This window comes from Astatotilapia calliptera, chromosome 4, assembly GCF_900246225.1.
Source record: "Astatotilapia calliptera chromosome 4, fAstCal1.2, whole genome shotgun sequence".
NCBI classification, from domain to species: domain Eukaryota; kingdom Metazoa; phylum Chordata; class Actinopteri; order Cichliformes; family Cichlidae; genus Astatotilapia; species Astatotilapia calliptera.
In genome coordinates, this window is record NC_039305.1 from 9,927,136 (window position 1) to 9,946,386 (window position 19,251).

The 19,251-nt window shown below is 39.3% G+C and overlaps 1 protein-coding gene across 1 annotated transcript; it reads right to left on the reverse strand.

The window, feature by feature from the left end:
• Nucleotides 1-832: 832 nt before the first annotated feature.
• usp31 (ubiquitin specific peptidase 31) lies at nucleotides 833-17,171 on the reverse strand. The gene is made up of 16 exons (XM_026164499.1): nucleotides 15,999-17,171; nucleotides 15,215-15,349; nucleotides 14,756-14,850; nucleotides 14,573-14,665; nucleotides 12,992-13,127; nucleotides 12,527-12,674; nucleotides 12,238-12,418; nucleotides 11,905-12,016; nucleotides 11,301-11,395; nucleotides 10,236-10,313; nucleotides 8,850-8,979; nucleotides 8,488-8,607; nucleotides 8,064-8,289; nucleotides 6,879-7,037; nucleotides 6,599-6,751; nucleotides 833-5,512 (listed from the first exon to the last, which is right to left on the reverse strand). Exons 1-16 carry the CDS (start codon nucleotides 16,521-16,523, stop codon nucleotides 4,026-4,028), a joined length of 3,873 nt encoding a protein of 1,290 aa, XP_026020284.1. The 5' UTR covers nucleotides 16,524-17,171; the 3' UTR covers nucleotides 833-4,025.
• Between the last annotated feature and the right edge of the window lie 2,080 nt (nucleotides 17,172-19,251).

Genomic DNA, 19,251 nt, shown 5'->3' on the forward strand with positions numbered 1-19,251 from the left:
TGTTATAAAACTATAAATTTACTATCTTTGTTTATTGCATTGAGCTACATGTATCTATTTTATATGACAGACAGACCACATCTTCAATGCAGCTGAGAACATGGAAACAGGGGTTCACAAACCGTTCACTGAGGTGAACCAAAGTTGGAATTCTTACGATATACGCGTACATAATGAGTCTATATAGTGATCAAAGAGAGATAATCGATTCCATAGTGTTGTCTCTGCTGGTGTACAACAGTAAATATTAAAGAAGACACACAATAAACAACCACTGTGGTAGGAGCACCCAGAGAGCACAGATAAGCAGAATTAAATAACAAAGTGAGAAAAAAACAAAACACTAATTGATATAATGCTATATGCAGTTAGGGAATTAATTAGATTTTCTTTCATATAGGCAACATTAAGTTTAATCCTTTAAAGCAATGATGAAGTATGCTAGATTTTACAGTTTCTAAATGACGTGCAAATTAAGCGATGAATATACCAGCCATGCTTTGCTTTCTACTTAACACAGCTGCAGAATTTTGCATAGTTAATAAATACATGCATTAGCGTTTTCATGCAATACTGCATTCCTTAATCATTCTCGATTTTGTACACTGACAACAAATTTACAAACAAAAATGAAAAATGCAGACACATAACTGGCGTGGAGATAAAGCTACGAGATGACCGATCCTGGAATTGATAACTAGGAATCTTATATTTTGTCCTTCAACCGTTAATAAATTCAGTGGCCCTCAAATGCGGCAGTTTGACACGTTTTTGTAAATCAAACTGAATCCATCTGATGAACACCAAACAACAAAGACATTGTTATGATTTCTTTTTTTTTTTAGATTTTTGCAATCGTAGTGTTTTTATGGTTCATGTTTGGCAGCAGGGCTGTAACAGGTGCGCAATATGCTTCCAGCTTTCTTTCAAGAGTTTAGACTGCACACCGCCAATTTTAAGCTCAACAAACTGCTTGCCATTAGGACCTTTAACTGCAACTGCTAAATCAACAGCTCTCATCTAACCCTACGTTATCAAAACAAAGCCAATCTATAAAAATGAGTGAAAACATCCTGCAGTTTTTAGTGTCCAACATATACAGGAAAAAAGCCAAATAAAAGGTTTGGCGACATCCGCACCTCAAACCACAAACCGTATTTACACAGTGTGTTATAAACACTATACATTTTGACTTTATTACATTATGAGATTGTCTACTGCTTCGTGAGATGTTCTAATAAATTGTTTATGTAGCAAGAAAATTTATGGGCAAAAAACAAAAAAGCTTAATGCCAAGGCCCAGCTCTCTAAAATACACACTAACCACTACATTTCAATTACAGACTTCTAAACAGGCAAACAAGAAAGGGAAAGCTAAATGTACTTAAAATGATCCTGCTTTGATCCAAAGTGCCATTGTCAGCTTCCTGATAGATTACACATGTTAAGTAGAAAAGAGCAGCTACAAGAACACCACCATATTTAAACAGCTCTATGTAATCTCTGTGGTCTGTTGCAGCTTGAATGCCATAGTCAGTCCACGTACGGAGAAAAGTCCCAGGTCTGCAGCAGACACCTTTTTATGCAACCCCACACTAACACTAAAGATTAGCACGCCATGTTAAATCGCAGAAGTAGCGATAAAAACGTCCTGAGGATAAATAGGATGTTCATCACTGACTGAGACCTTCAAAAGCTTCCCTTAAATGTCAGGTTTGAGGCTACTTTAATAAGTGTCCCAGTTATAAACAAATTAATTATTACTGGAAGGTTAACAGGATGTTCGACCAGTTATTAAATGCAAGGAAAGGTTTAACAGGTGGCTTCAATAAAGACATGAAACGTCATCTAGTGTTGCTCGAGCACATCGTGTTGTCTAAACGTGACAATTCATCAAGCAAACCAGGTAGATTAAACGTTTCTGGGTATAATTTCAATTTTAACAACCTGTACAGACCATTGAAATAATACACCGAACTGTTTAAAAATGAGTGGCATCCAAAACCATCTGAGAACCCAATGTAAACCTGAAACCTCATATATGCTACAGAGAAATAGTGAGAAAGATACTGCAAAATACCAAACTCAAAATGTTTTATGCTAGAAGTAAAATCACTTAGTTGTGGTTTATAATAAAATAACTTTGAATCTTTTGAAACATACACTACAGTGGTGCCTAATGTATGAGTATTGCCTTATAAATGGGGCATTTCTATAGTGAACTAAAGCTGATTGTTCACAAAAAGGCCAGCAAGCATCATGACGGCAGCACTGATAATATTCTGCCACTGCTTTGAACTTTACTCCACAATGCATCTGTTATTTTCGCATACATGTCCATATTTGGACAACAACCACTCCATGACAATGTATGTGTAGATCTATAATCAACCAAATGGCTCATTATCAATATTCTGATTCAAGCTGATGAATAACAAAATGGAAAATATTCTCCAGTGAGGTACCGCGGGTTATGATAAACAATACCTTTTCTGAAGTTTGTGGTCACAGTTCTGAACGTCATCATTTGAAAGAATGCTCATTTAAGAAACAAGAGCTAGTGGAGCAGTGGCATTTTAGAGCACCAGGTGAAATAAAGGGGTGATTTCTTAAAAAAAAATGGCCCCTGAAACATCGAGATGAATGTACACTTTTATCATTTCAAGTCTAAGGCCTGTTGAATCTACTGTCTGATATGTCTCGAAACTACTAAATTAATAATTACGACACTGCTTCGTGTTTACAAAGTGCGAACAAAACATTCCTACTCAGTGATGCATACAGTAGAAGACTACTATGTTGCCAAAGGCAATTATTTGTTTACATGTACAGCATTGAAAGGCGCTTAAGATTATTTTCATCTTGCTCATGGAAGGAGAAAATAAAAAATGAGTTACATACCATATACTTTCTGTCAATATATGTACAGACACATATACATATATTTATATACCGTGACTGTAAAGGGTTTCATTCCAAAACACACTATCAATTTAATGCAAAAGTACTTCAATAAAATTTTGAAAAATAGATTTATATTTAAAAAGGTACTCGTAAAAAAAATAATAACGTTTTGAATTATTGGACAAATTGTAAACCAATTCTAATTTCTTGCCAACATTAGTTCTGGTTTTGTTCTTCCTGCTGCTCTGTATCAATGCTAGGAACTATCAAGTAGAGCCACATTATGAGATTACTTATTTTTTCTTAATGGAAAAATGGAGTAAGAATAATATTTGTAAGACCTTTATAGACTAAAGCAGTAGGTGCATGGAGAAACTTGCTTGAAGAACAGAGATTTAACCCATCAGTGGTAAAAACAATCAATGAAATGTACTATTAGCCAACTCTATTTCGGAATGAAACTCTTTTGTATTTGTGTGCATGTCTGAATAATTTTGTTTCAGTATTTGTCAGAGGCTATTTTTGATGTTAAAGTTTTGTACCCTTTGACAATGATTTGAAATGCTTACAGAACAGCAGCAGAATTCAAGCATCAGCAGCCAGCTAATCAATTCTAGAATAACTAGAAGACTTGGAACCTGTGTAACAGAAAACTACAACAAAACTACTACAATATCTGAATTACAAGTTACTGGTGCACAAGACATTGATAAGTATTTCGTAGAGACTCAAGTTCAAATGGATAAGCTGCTGCATTTTAAATCAAGTTTTGTTTCACGCTCGTGTCGTACAGGTCTTCCGTGCACAAAATCAAATATGCTGCTGCACCACCAAAGGTGGAAAAGGTATCAATATTTACTACTGGAAGAAGCTAAATTGGCAGCATACTACACAAGTGCTTGGCACTCAGGTAGGCGGATGATGATACAGTACTTTTAAATATCTTTAAACACTCAAAGCTGGCTGCCAATACTAAAATTGCAAACCCAACATGTGCATTTAAACCAAGAGTACAAAACCATAACATCAAAAATGTGTCTTAAATACATCTGGAGCTCGCTGAAACTTAGGCACAAAGATTAGCTGCATTATGCTTGTTCAATATACCGACTATAGATGTATCATTGAGGCCTCTGTGTTGTTCGTGCAGGAGATTGCATGCTCGATGACAGTTTTCGGGAAGATGTCATTCTTTCAAGGGGTTTCTTCCCATTAGGAGATTTGGAACTTACTTCAGAAGTGGAAGACTTGGACTTGCCTACATTTAAAAGAGAGCGACTCAGAGAGCTGGGGGGCTTGGAAGACTCCTTTGTCTCTGATTTTGTCTCACCTCCAGGAGTCTCTGCAGATTTCGGAGAAGACGCCGCGTCTCCTGGCTTTCCACCATTGCCACCGATCTCCTTGGCTTGTCCATTCTGCTTGCATGTCCTCTCCGAGGCTTTTTTGGTGAGCATGGTACTTTTTCCTAAATCAGCCGACCGGCGGCTTTCCCTTTGTCGGAGGGCACTCTTGAAGAAAGACAACCCTTTCTCCTCAGATTTGCTGCTGCGCTGCAGATCTCTGGTGGAAACGCTGGGTGAACGCAGGCTAGTGACAGAAGAACTGCTGCTGGAACTCCGCACAAATCTCCTCTCAGGACGGTTGCTTTCGCCGCTCTTTGAAAGTGAGCAGCGTGCTACCGAGCCGCATCTGAGGTTGTCAGCCAGAGGGCTAGTGTGCATAGAATCTCTACTGTAGCTCCTTTCTATAAGCCGCTTCCTGCTGTTTGTTGAGCTCTTCTCAGTGACAGTGGAATTCTTCTTTGAGGTTGGTGAAGGAGAAGCTGAGGACTGAGGCGTGGAACGGACGCATGGCTTATGTTGTGGCGTAGCCTCTGGAGGCTGATTTGACTCTTTCGTTTTGGAGGGAGTCCCGCTAGGTGTCGAGGTGCTTTTCTTAGCATTTGCACTCTTCTCTTTAGTATTGCTCAGCTTTTTACCTTTCACTGGTGTACTGGAAGACGTCTCAGGTGCAGAGGTCTTGTGGGTCGAGCACAATCGTTTTTTGGAGCTTTTATCTTGCTCCACTTTGCTGACACTCTTTGTGGATCCTGTGCTTTCAGCCTTTAAGCCAAATCCTCCGATACTATTCTTACGTTTCTGTTCTTTGGAGGGAGTAGCTTGAGTGGGTAATATGTTTTGGTCTATAGCTGTGATCTGGTTGTTGTTTTCAGTTGGCTCATTTTTGGTGATCTTCTTTTCCACTGGAGTGGAAGCCCGACAGTACATGTCTAAGAACCTTTTATTGTTGTCCTGGTCGGGGAAACTGCTCTCCATCATAGACAACGGAGTCCTGTTGCCAAAGTATCGTTCGTGTTTACTGTAGCTGCCAAAACACGATGTGGAAACCTTGTCGTCACATGCCTCTCCTATCCTCTCTAAAGGAGGGGAACACCGAGAGTCAAGGGAGAATCGTGAGGGCGAGTTAGATCTCATGTGCAGCTTGGCAGAGAGAGACCAGGAAGGTTTTATCCCACTGTCACTGAAAGCTAAAGGACTGGCAATGGATGACCTGGAGGACAAACTCTGTCGCTGAATACTCCTCACAAAGGGGCGGACAGAGAATCCTCCTAAAAAACAGGGAATTATTTAGTTTAAAACACACCAACATCTACACAATAATGAACAAGCATTATTATTTTTATATTAAGAATCAAATGAAATAGTTGTACTGTTTCACACTTTTGGGGGGGTAAATCCATCAGTGTATCTACATCAATAACAATACTGACACTGATATTTGATTATTTAAAAAATAGACATTTTGGCTGGTTTTCTTTTTTTGAGTCCTTATTAGATGATGTGACCGTGTTGTTTAAAAAAAATAATCTTGTTTTATTACCACAACAGATTATCTATTGCTCATTAACACTGACTCTACTGTGATCAGCTGGTTGTTTTGCAGCATTATAAACACATGTTACCAACAGGGAACTTGCAGAGTGCCATCTGATGGACAAACTATGTAATACTCTCTAGTTTTTAAATTTTCATTTATTAGCCATTATCAAAGCCAATATCAATAAAATTGCAAACAGCTATAACCCACTGGACCTTAAACATCACTCAGGCCATATTTCTACATTGCTACAAAGCTATGCTATATAATAAAGGACTTTATCACATTTACAGTGCCTGTAATGTTATTCTCGCTTAGTACAAGACCAAGGCCTACACGATGACTAGTAAAAACCATGTTAAATTATAAGTTAATAAAAAGGGAGCATCCAAGACAAGTCATGCATAGTTTTCTGAAATTTTACAACATGCAAGCCATATCTTGCAGACTGGCTAGTGAAGGTTTCCCACACTTCAGAGATCTGTGGGGACTTGTTCATTTCACTCCAATGCCATATTTGCCTTGTGACTTTAATTATTAGAGTTGGGATTGGTAAATTTAAGGTCTGAGTTTGTAATTCTTGACTGTAATGTTTAATCCCACTTTAGATATTGTCTTTAGAGGAAGCTTTAAAGTATCCCTATAAATGCGATGGACTTAAAAACCTTGAAACCAAACTCTGAACTTTGTGCATTTCTGAAACTATGACCTGCTCAGGAGGCAGTAGATGTGTGTATGATGAAAATCAATGAAAATGAACAATCAGGAACCTTTAAATAAAAATAAATAAATAAATGAAAGTTCAGCATTTTCTCACCGTCATCCTCACTACGTTCGACTGGAAACTCAACCGACTCAGCCAGTGAAGCCAGAGAAGTGCGTCTGGATGAGGCTCCAGAGGCCAAACTAGCAGGCCTGCTGCCAGGTAGCCTGTTGATCCAGTGATCACACAAGGATGAACTAGTAGAGCCTGATTAAAACACAAACATGGATACATTTTAAGCCTTAAATGTCACATAAAGCTTATTATGCCACTTTATGGTACGGTATACATTACATATGCTAGGTGGACAAATGGTGTATAAATAAATACTGACCAGCCACAGAGCTATTGGCAGACCAAGAGGGGATGACTGTTCTCCTCTGATAGAACAGTATATAGGCTGTTTGCTGGCACACGTCATCATCAGCTATTGCTGTAACTTCACTGTCATCAAAGCAGTACCACTGACCATCAATGGAGTTTTTGCAGTATGCTGTGAGCACAAAGTAAAGAATGAGTTAACATGGATGGCAAACACATTCAGCTGCTTGATATGCTCATTTCCAATACAACGTTTAATTTGCATCTTATCACAGTTAAAAGCAAATCAGTGATTCATTGTTTGACTTGATCTTTTTTACTCCTTCCCCTGATGTCCCACTCACACTGCAAAAACTCAAAATCTTACCAAGTATATTTGTCTTATTTCTAGTCAAAATTATCTCATTACACTTAAAATAAGACACAATCAGCTACAGGGCAACATTTCAGTAAGCTAAAGGAACTTGTTTCAAGACAGTGAATCTTGAAACTAGAGAAAAACTAGAGATTTTTCACTTGTTCCATTGGCAGATTTTTTCACTTATTTTAAGCTAAAATATCTTGTATTAAGTGAAAAAATCTGCCAATGGAACAAGTGAAAAATCTCTAGTTTTTCTCTAGTTTCAAGATTCACTGTCTTGAAACAAGTTCCTTTAGCTTACTGAAATGTTGCCCTGTAGCTGATTGTGTCTTATTTTAAGTGTAATGAGATAATTTTGACTAGAAATAAGACAAATATACTTGGTAAGATTTTGAGTTTTTGCAGTGCAGTTTTACCTCAGGCTGAAACAAGCCATTTTTTGGTTTTGTCCCTTTAAATGCCCGCTTGTCTGAAAGCCCACTTTCTCCTAATCCCAAAATACTGCTCAGCAAAAATGTTACCAAGCAGCTTGTAGTTTGACTCTACTGGGATATAACACTTGGAAATATAAGGAAATCATGTGCTTCGCTGACATTAGCTTGGCATGAAGCTTATATTCCAGTAGTCTGGAGGCTGACTCTGAGCTTTTGGCTTACAGGGATTACTTTTATATACTTTTACATCACTATTTGACAGCTTGCCCACATTTCATTTGACTTTCAAACACACTAACATTGCACATATGAGAGAAAATAAGGACAGGCATTAAAAAAAGGTTTAATTTGCATTTCTGATCCATTTTAAAATAGGTCTGAAGCAAAGAACTGCTCGCATTACCAGTGTAGTGGCCTCCGTGCATGTTCCCGTGATGGTTGCAAACAGCATACAGGTCATACAGGTAGTCATCAGGATTCCTTCCCAGTCCATAGGACCGTCTCCACGGAGACCAATGGGAAGGTAAACTCCAGCTACTCTGGCTTCTCTTAACCACGTGAGGAGCCATGTCCATCCCCATCAACGGGAACCTCACCATGTTCTGCATCTTCACCCTCCGGTCCCCCTCCTGAAACAAAAATATAGAAGCATGTTGCAACAGAGTCTCGTTATCTGACCATCAGCTGTCCACCTAGACTAAAACTCTAACCTTTAAGTTCTGCAGATGTACAGTGTTAATTTTTAATATCTGCTGGTCAACATATAGGATTTAGCAAAAAACTTACTTACAAATTCTTACTGAAAATATCCAGATGAACTAAAATACCTGTCTGAACCTCTTGAGATGCAGTATGAGTACATCCGGGAGCGTCCACAGGCTGAGCTTAATCCGGCCCTGCTGCAGCTGCTTGCAGTGGGGACAGCGCCAGGCGTCGTCTGGGGCCAGCTAAAACACACAAGACCCAAGGAGTAGCTATGAAGAGAAAGCCCCAACCACAGAGCTTATATAATAGACCTCACACAGGATGAGGCCCCGAATTTCCCTCCAACTTCTCTCTTTTACTCCAGAGCAAAACACAGTAAAACCACTGTGAGCGCATGTGCCAAGGCCAGTTTACGATTTATTTATTCAACTTAAACTACTAACAGTGCCGTCTTGCACGCATGCATACATGCTCGTGTGTCTACCTGCTCTTCTTTAGTGTACAGCTGAAAGCACTGAGCAAGGGTGCAGGCCTGCGGCTGGTGATGTTGTTCTCTATGCAGATAGACACTCTCAGCATCCGGAATATACTCTTCCTCGGTGTGTCCAAACAGACTGTGGGAAACAGAAAAAGAAACACACCCTCCGTGTAACAGCGCAGTCAGGTGAGGATCACAGGATCTGAGATTGATAAAAGAAAAATAAACTGACCAGTATTTTATTGTAACTGAGACAGATGAAGTAATTGTTTACCATGTCATAAGAATGCTGTTTGTCCTTACATTAACGGTTCACACCCAGCAGTGCAACTAAAGGATTTAAGACTTTAAAGGGCTTCACAATCAGCACTTGTGCAGACATGCATTACACATGAACTCGACAGGATTTGTTCAAAGCCAACATCATCAACATCATCAACATCCAAGTACCAAAAAGGGGGAAAAAAAAGTTTGATTTGGCCAGCATGGGCGTTTGTGTTAACTGCTCGACATATTAGTCAGCTTAGTGAGAAAGAAGGAACTGCTTCAAATGCAGCGTGAATTTTTTGACATTTTACATAAGTTAGTTCTTGAAAAAAGAAATCCTGTCAAGCAAACGATATGTTAGGAGGTACGCACAGAAAAGGCCACGTCCTCTGAAACATCCTTAGTTAAGTTTGAGGTGTTGCTCAATTTGAACGTCTTTTCAGAAACACTCGGCAAAGCAATTACTGTCACCATCAATTTTACTGAAAATGCTGAGACACATTGAACTGCCAAACCACAGCCCTGACAGCTACAATAGAAGAGATGGGAGTGGGGAAGGTGGGGGGTTTTCTGTGTCTGTGGCACTACAGATTTTGCCCTTAAAGTCAAAAGGCAGTTACATTAAGTCAGGACCAGAAACGGGTCAAAATTCTGCAACTGCAGACATCAAAACACTTTGAAGTTCAGCCGCATTTGTCTGTAATGTTCCATCATTTCTATGGTGGTCTGAATGGAACTGCTTACGAAGCAAAACGAGGCTGTCTGTAGCAATCATAATCAATTACAGAGTCAATGTTATGTCAACAAAGTCAGTTATAACCAGTGGCTTTACCAATTTTCAGAACAGTTTTCAGCATTTCCCCATCTCAAAATGGGTCTTAAGCAGAATTGGTCTGCCTATAGTAAAGACCTCATTTCTTACTATTTGTCAAAGCTGGCTTTTATATTTGGGTAGATAGGTCATGGCTAACAAAAACTATACTTTTTTAATTTAACAATGATATTTGTTTAGCTCTGGTTAAAGGGCCCACAAATTCCAATTCAAACTTTTTATCCTTTGCAGAACAACTGTGCTGTAGACAAGTGAAACTGGACACATACACATCCGTATTTTTTTCCACTTACTAGTCCTTGGTCTCTTTGTCCCATTCAACCACAATTTTCACATGTGGTGGTCCCCCTTGTCCACAGGACTTGTATGCTCTGTAATGAGAAAAAATAATTTAGCAACAAAGTAAGATGAGTGAAAAAGGTTTTTTCCCCTCTTCCAAGCACTGTATGACAAGAGTTTCATTCACTTAAATGTAATTTAAAAACACCTTTATGTCAGACAGACATTTGAATACAGTATGAGAGTTAATAGTTTATACTGAGAACAGAGCTTTATTAAATGTTTCAGGACTGTAATCAATAAACAAAAGAAAGAATGCTAGTTATGATCGCCACTGATTAATCATGATCATAATAAAATCAAATATAATTGCACTTTGGTTTGTGCATCTGCAGTGTTGTGACTTGTTTTGTTATTCTGAAATCATTCAGTTTCTAAGTCAAACAGGCCAAACTGGTAATTTAACATTCAAATCCTGTTAGGGCATGTCCTCTGCTCAGGTCATAAGTGAAGTAGAACTGATGGGGCAAGTGTGGAGAGGTGAGATTAAAGCTGAAAATTGATGTAATTACAACTTCAAACTATTTACTCAAGCTCGTGCCTGCCTTTACCTTTATGTTTATGCACCAGTATTTATTAGGATTTCAGATTTTCTCACTTTCACTGACGTGCTGTGACTGCTGCAAAACATTAAGGCATTTGGAGAGCCTGGCACCGGTAATACACCTTTTTTAAACTGCTGAGTTTGTTACTACATTACATGACTACGACATGTCAAACGGCTATACTTGTTTTGCAAGGCAAGGTTGCATTTTTATTTATTTTTTTAAGTTCAGTGATCCAATATAATTATGGCAATGTAAACAGGCTTTAGAGAGAAAAACAGTCATTTTATAGTCTGGGTTATTAGCCTTATAAGTTGCTTTTATGAGCTGTAACAAGAAGTCACAGTGTGAGTAAGCTGAAATTTACTAAAGAACGTTCTGAATAAACATATCCCAACTTAGTTAAATTTTAGGTCATACTTCTCATCTGAAATCAAGAAGTTATCAAATATAACAATGGCTATCTGAACGGACCTTTCCACAGTTGGATGACACAGTGGTCGCTCATCTTGGGGCAGGAGGTAGGTGATGCCAACAACGCCAACCACTCGAAGACTGAAAGGTCCAACCTGCACACAGAATGAAAATGAAATATAAACCCCCCAGTGTCATCCAACTACTTTAAACTCTTTTGTCTTAAAAATAGTTTTGATACCTATTAAAATTTCAACTTCACTTAAAAAATAAATTAAGACTATTGTCTTTCCAGCTGTACATCATCTGTCAGAAAGTGTCACTCGACATTTGTTTCTGTTTTATGAACTTTCATGTTAAGCTAGCAAAGATGTGACCCATCAGTGCAGGAGGTATCTAGACTGATGGGTCTAGATACCTTGTTGTTTAAAATAAAGCTTTCTTAATAATCTCCCCACAAGTGGTAGTCACTGCTTGTATAGTCGGTATAAACAGGAGAATGCTGGAGGAAGGTTTGTACTTACTTGTGATCAAACAGAGGGTACGATCACTATAAACCACCTCCAAATAAAACCTTTGACTTCAGCAGTTCAGGTAAATAAAGGCTGCAGGACTACTTAAGGAAATAAACTGAGTATAAGGCAGTGAGTGGTTGTCATCCTACCTGAATGTAGACCCCAGGCCTCAAAAGATGGCGCATTTTCTCAAGGATCTCTTTTTGCAGAGCATCCCAGGTCACAGTGCGCTCCAAGTACAGTACAAAAGGCAGGCCAAACCTAAAAATAAAAAAACAAAATGCACAAGTTCCATTAGCTGCTATCAGCTTCTCCATCAGGCCTGTTATTAGGTAAATGCCAGGGACAAATTGTGGGTTATGTCAATAACCCTTCTTTATCACTGACAGACCCACAAGAACAGGGCATGTATTACATAATCAGAAGAAGCAGAGTGGATGAGTAAGAAATGCAGAACATAAAATCATTCTGAGATGCAGTACCTCTTTCCTTGGTGACCAGTACACGCTCTGTTACACACCAAAAGGATCATTTTTTCTGGTCCCAGGTTTTTATTGGGTGATGCAGTTACAGGTGTCACAGCGCCCTGCATAAAAGACGGAGTCCTGCTGATTTCTGTCCCATACTTCAAGTTGTTATGATTCAGATTTGCCAGAAGGCTTCCTGCGAAAGACAGAATGGCACGCGAGTCTTTTTGATTAAACGTGGAAAATGCAGAACACACCTTTTAAAAAAATAAAATAAAATAAAAATGTAAAACTACTGAGTAACCTCTTTTTGTGCGGATGTTTTCCAGCCTGAAGGTCTCGGGTGTCTCAAAGGCAAAGATGGAATCGCTCTCTTGTATGATGTCAAGATCGTCATCATCGTCACAAAACGAACGGTGAAAGCCGTCGTAGTACATTTCAGTCAAAACAAACTACAAGAGAAAAACAGCACATTTAAACCTTGTAGCAATTATTCTGTATCAAGTCCATATCAGTATTACAGCAATTCAGTAATCTTATTAGCAGCTGCATCCTGCTTTAGCTGTAATTTACATATGCTCTCAAGCCCTTTTTTGCTGCTGTAGTACTAAGAACAAATGTTAGAATTGCGTACTACCTCCCAAATATAACCTATAACAGCCAGGGGCTTGGAGCAAAACTCGCTTCTGTTTTAGAACTGGCTGTACCGACACTGTGCCCGTAATATAGTCTCACTGTGGCAGACCCTGATAAGTGACAGGAATAGCACCTGGTCCATTGGGATCTTAGTCTCGCGTGACACAGCATCTCTGAGGCGATACACGGTGCTGTTGAGCGGAACAGCAACTCCAATCCTCATACAGTGAGAGTACTTCCCCTGGTACACCACCGTCACATACAAGGGCCTAACAAAAAGAAACGGGAATGAGCAGCACAAATAAAACACACACACAAAAAATTCACACACCTATTTAATACTGGACAAAATGGGGAGGGTGTGGTGTTGCAGCTTGGCCTTTAAGTAAGCCGGAGCTGAACTGATATGACGGGAAAGGTGCCACACTAGACGCAGGCACTGTTGTGTAACACATCACACCTCTGATTCTGCATGCTACCTGAAAGTACATGCTAAGATAACATTACGCCAGGTTTGTTTAGTCCATGACGCTGTCTTTGTGTCCAAGTGCTATAAAGCCACTTTTTATCTTTATCGTACTGCAACCATAAAAATACTTTGATATGTAATCCAAATACTTTGAGCCTAAAAGCATTTGGACAGTTAGGCAATATTTGTTCTTTGCGAGTCCAGAACAATCAGTGTAAAGTATAATAATGGATATTACAATAAAGTAAATATTTGGATAGGATCATATCATAGAACAGAAATGTCTATGAGACTTCTAATAGCAGAGCCCTGGTGATGCCCAAGCTCCAGAGGTTAAAAAGTAACAGGATGGTGACACGCCAAAATCCTCATATTTCATAGTTTGTGGAACTCTGTTTGTCAGTGACCTTTAGACATCGCCATACAATTTGTAGCTTCCCTGGTGACATCTTCCTCTTTCTTTCACTTAGCTAGGGAATCATCTTTACTTTATCCAAACAGTAAAGCTTTGTTCAAAAACTCTGCGCTTCTTTTGTATGCTTTTGAAATTTCACTCTGGGTCTTTCAGTCTCTGAGGCTTACAGAGTGTTTGTTTTCTGTTATGAATCCTTTAAGGTTCTAGTCACATACTCTCAAATTCTCTTCTTCGTGGGAGGAGTCGTGCTTTTTGGCCTTCCAACTCATCTCCAAAGGGCTTTATTCCTTAAAATGTCAGACAACCTCGATACACATTCCAACTCTGTCACCTCTGAGCCATGTGAGCTCTTTTCTTTAGGGAAGAGATTACTTTTTAGCTAATGGAATTCATGTTAAGAGGGCCATATCAAATTCTTTCACTACTGATGTAAACTTAATCATGGCTTTAGACCTTCATGTAAAAATCTATTATTTTAATTGAAATAAAATGTGAATATCATGGCCTGAAGAACAATTTTTTTTTTAATTTATAAAATGAGATCTATGCTCTACAACACAACAACAACAAACAAATCTACTCCTGGACATTTAACACGCCCACTTTTGCAATCACATATACTGCATATTTTCACACACATTCTGTTTTACATCCAGTGAAAGGTATCATTCCTCTAAAGACCTTTAAACAAACATGCCTGCTTAAAGTGTAGAAATGCAAACAACCTGGTAGAGCAACAAACACATCAGAAACATGTAAGAACATGTCATCAAAGTGTTGTTAACTGATTACTCCCTGACCTATAGCACAGCTCAGATGGAGAAACTCACCGTGTGTGAGGCAGCGGGATTGGTAATGAGATACAGAGGAAGGGATCAAAGGTATTGCTCTGCTTTTGGCAATGAGGGCAGGTAAGAGAAGACCTGTTGGGAAAACATTAAAAATCTTAATGTGGTGCAGAGACTTCCCTGTCACATTGTCAGAGCAACAGAGCTTCTACATCTACGGCTTACCTGTACTGAGCCTGAAACAGTTCTTGTACAAACGACCCAGCAGAAAGGGGAGGAGATGGTCCCTCTATGCTTTGATCGTCTTCTTCAATAGGTGGCTGAACAAAAACAAACAGGTTTGTTTAGTCTGATTACTTCATCATAATAAACTCTGGTCTATCAGGGTTCACAAGCTGCTGTGGGAGCTACACAGTCTTGTTAGTGAGTAGCTCTGGGGAAAAAAGAGAAAACAAAGCCTGGCAAGCCTAGATGAGCCAGACTGTGAATGCCGCTCATTTGGAAGCTGCACCAAGTGACCAAAACACCCCGAACACTGATGAGATATAAACTGAAACAAAATAGCCTTGGAATGAAAACTGATGAGTTGCAATGAGGAGAAAATATCCAGTTAATGATTCACAATTGTGGCTTGATTAGGGGGGGGTTACGTACATTAGAACACCAAATATTTTCTGGATTCACCTTAATAGCAGGCCTGCTGTTGGGGTTGACGGTGTTGAGATCCTCATGTACTCTGTCCAGCAGCCACAGCAGAAACTCTTGGGCATCATGCTGAGCGTTTCCTTTAAACTGTGTGGCATTTTTTGACACAACATTCTGCAAGAAACAGCATGGTCCAAAAGTTACGATGCCTGCCACCGTTTATCCTGAAATCACTCTGAATATCTAGATCATTGAGTAAAGCTTTATTAACAACAGGTATAAGACTTGTGTGGTGTAGGTACGCATTGTTTTTACCATACACTGTTATAAAAATATAATCCTGGTCATCTTTACTTAAAGAGGGCTTGTTATGCTCAAGTCCAACTCAATACTTTTTTTATCCTATGCAAGTAGTTCTGCATCAGCAACGGTTCAAAATAATCTTTATTTATCTCAGATCCCTTATCACCACTCCTGCTCATCCACGGTCTAAAACGAGCCCATTCAACCTCCCTTTAAGCTATTTTATTAGAAGTGGTTGGTTGCATCAACAAACAAAAGCAGCCACTGCAATCACTGACATCATACAGAGACAAGAGTAGAAAAACATATCTCCATCCAAGCATCTAAAGCAGACAGAAGCTTAAGTTTGGCCCAAAGGAATTCCTTGTTTATACAGTGCACTGCCCTCATTCTTTGAAACTTTGGTCATGTTAAATATGACTGTATACACTACTGTAAGAGTATATATAAGACAGAAAACATGAAAAAGCATAATAGGTCCCCTATTTATCTCGCCTTGATTTATTGATGTCACTCTTACCTTGAAGTCCCTGCTATGCTGGGGGGTATACTCAAACGTCCATAAAGCCCGCACAAGTCCTGACAGCTGCTCCGTGACCTCTCCTTTGGCCAGAAGACCCTTCTTCTGCAAATGCACACCATTTGTCTTTGGTTGGTCCTCGTCCTCCTCCTCGCCTTTGTAGTGCTCCAAAACGAGGTACTCGGCAAAGAGTTCAGTGTTACTGAGGCACTGCAGAATTGCATTCATGAAGCAGGTGTTGCCGTGGTTTTTTAGACCGGACACCCCAGGAACCCTTTCCCTGGATAGGAAGCCCCCCAGGTCCCCATCTTCCATGGGTACATCTTTACTTCCAGATTTAAACGTGGAAAATCCTCCATCATCTTTGTCATCCTCGGTTTGCACTTCGGATCCAAAGTGTGACAGCGCTGTGAGTGTCCTCAGGAGTTTACTCATAAAACTGCCCACAGAGCGCACAGAGCCTCGCCTGAACAGCTTCTTGCTGAAGCTGGACTTCTTGTCCTTGGTTGCGGCTTTACAAGACATGATTTCCCCTCTCACAGACAGCTCACATGCAGACGGAAAACTCAGATGTGCTGCACGGAGTCCGAGTCATCTTGCTGGCTAACTGATGCTACATCTCAAAATATGTAGACAGCAGCAGTGGTTAACGTTAGAGCTGCAGGGAGTGTTAGGTGCGTTAGCGGGTAACATGTTCACTAAGTTGTGTCTTCCAAAAGCATGCAGCGGTCTTTATGTTGTCAAAAAACGTTAGCTAATCCTCCACAACAATCCTGCCTACAAAACAAAACAAATGACCTAATGGCGGAAGAGATGCAGCACTGACATTGCTTAGGTTAGCTGTTTATGCCTGCAACTTGCTTCAAAGTTACCGTGTTGTTGCGATCTACTGCCCTGCAGCACCGAAGCGACAGCGGCTGTGCTGAAGTAAAAACAGCAGCGTTAGCTGAATTAGCTAACGGTTCAACAAGAGCAGCAGAAACCGCGGCAGTGCTTCCCGGCCCAGCCACCACGGTCCGATACGAGCAGACAGTCCGCCATGGTATGCAGGCAATTACACTCTAAGCAGAGTGTGTACGAAATCCAGTTAAACCTCACATCTTCTAGCACATTCAGAGGCACATTCGGGATAAGCTACCAAGTAGCTTGTCGTTTACTTCTTCTTTTTCTTCTTGTCCGAGTAGTCGGCAGATAACTCTGTTTAGAGCTAATATACCGCCACCTATTGGCTAGGAGTTGGATCAGCGGTTTAAGATTATATTCTTTTGTTAACTGGGAAAATGTACCTACCGTGGCTATCATTCAGTTATAATTAACTCTAAAGGTCTGATCAAAGGTTTAATTTTTAAGAGATATATTAGTTTCAGGAAGGAGATCTTAAGAATTCAGATTAGTGACAGTATTGGGCTGTACTCACCACAGGGGTGTAATACACGCAAAGGACTAACCATGCTGATACCAGTCATCGTCTGTCTCTTATATTGATCATTTATGATTCTGTTTACAGTCATTTGCTCCTCTGCGTCTGCCCTGTTGACACTGTTTTTGGTTGGGTTGTTTTTTTTGTTGTTTGTTTTGTTTTGTTTTTTGCATCTTTAGTGTCATTTTGTGTATCTTTGTGTTATACTTTCTTTTGTTTTGGGGGTTTTGTCTCTCATTTGGTGTTTTTATATCTCATTTTGTGCCACACTTTGGGCTTAGTGAATTTCTCTTGTAATCATTTTGCATCTCTTAATCTTTCTCAAATTGGTTAGATCACATCTTATTCTGGGATTTACAATTGTAGTCTGAAGTTCACACACATCATGGACATGAGTAATTTGGGGATTTTAATGATTTCTTTGAAGTGTTCTTTTTCCAGGGTATACATCTATTATGTACTTTACAAAAGCTTACAGGAGCTGGATTTTCTCTAATCCACAAAGAGTCAAAAGTAAACATACAGGCTCTAAATACATACACCAGCACTAATATTTGGTTAAATGTCCTCTGGCAAGTTCCTCAACCAGAAACTTTTGGTAGCTAATAACCAGTTTTCTGACATAATTCTAGTTGGATAAGTGACCACTCTTCTTGGCAAAACTTAAGTTGGCTGGTTTCTTGGTATAGACCTGGCTTTTAAGCATTGTCCACAATTTACAACACAACTTAGTAGGGTTGGGACCAGGGCTTTGGGAAGGGTATTTCAGAATTGAGTGTTAAGTTGTTAAGATGTGTACACACTGGAAGCAATTGTCTCAACATGCATTACTTTCAGTTCACTATTGTGCCTGAAGGAGGTGCAACTAGCATTAAAAAAGGAAAAGGAGAGCCACAAGTGTGCCTATTTATCTGATTATCTGAGTAACTGAAGTACATATATTAGAAGGTGGTATGTGTATATCTACACGTGTGTGAATTTTGTATGGCCATGCTAGCATATGGTTGTCCATATCTTTGTACATTTTTTCAAACAAAGAATCAAAATAATTAACGCAGGATATGTCTGATAAAATACATTGTCGTGACTGTGAGAGAAGATTGTATTTTATTTATCACTCCAAATGCAGCAATATCTTATTTAAAAGCTGCTTAGTCAGACTTTCTAATGTCCTTGTGTCCAAGTCAAATCTGATATCGGTTGTGTTCAGTCTGAAAAGGGTCATATGCATTTTACTCTTAGCTAGTTAGTAGCAGCTACATTGTCAAACTGACTGTTATTTGTGAAGTGTTTTTGTACATGTGTTTTTGTGGGTTATAATTTAACTCAGGCTGGATATTTTTGATGCTCTCAAAACAGTCAGGTAACATTGTTGCTACTAACCTTAACAGGGTGACACTTCCAGCCATCCTTTTAAAGATTACAGAGATTACAGGGCCAAATGTGAGCTTCTTTTTTTTTTTCAAATAAAGCATAAAGCATTGTGTAAAAAAGTCCGAGCCACCCCACCCTATTCATTCATTTATATTTTGCTAGAAAAAGGAGAACTAGGCTCAGTAATTTATTGAAAGATGTTTGTCGTACATAGAAATACAGTATATAGATGTAGTTTAAAAAAGAGTTTGTGCACTTCTAAAGTACTTTAAAGCCAATATTTGGTATGATCACTTTTATTCTCCAACACAGGCTAAATTTTCTTTAGAAGGTTTCTAGTAATTCTTTAAGTAGTCTTTAGGAAAACCTTTCCAGGCCTATTTTGATGCTGGCTGCCTTTTTTTTTTCTGTTCTCTCTAAGCTGTTGCCAATCATTTACTTTCCAGATGGTGTGGCATC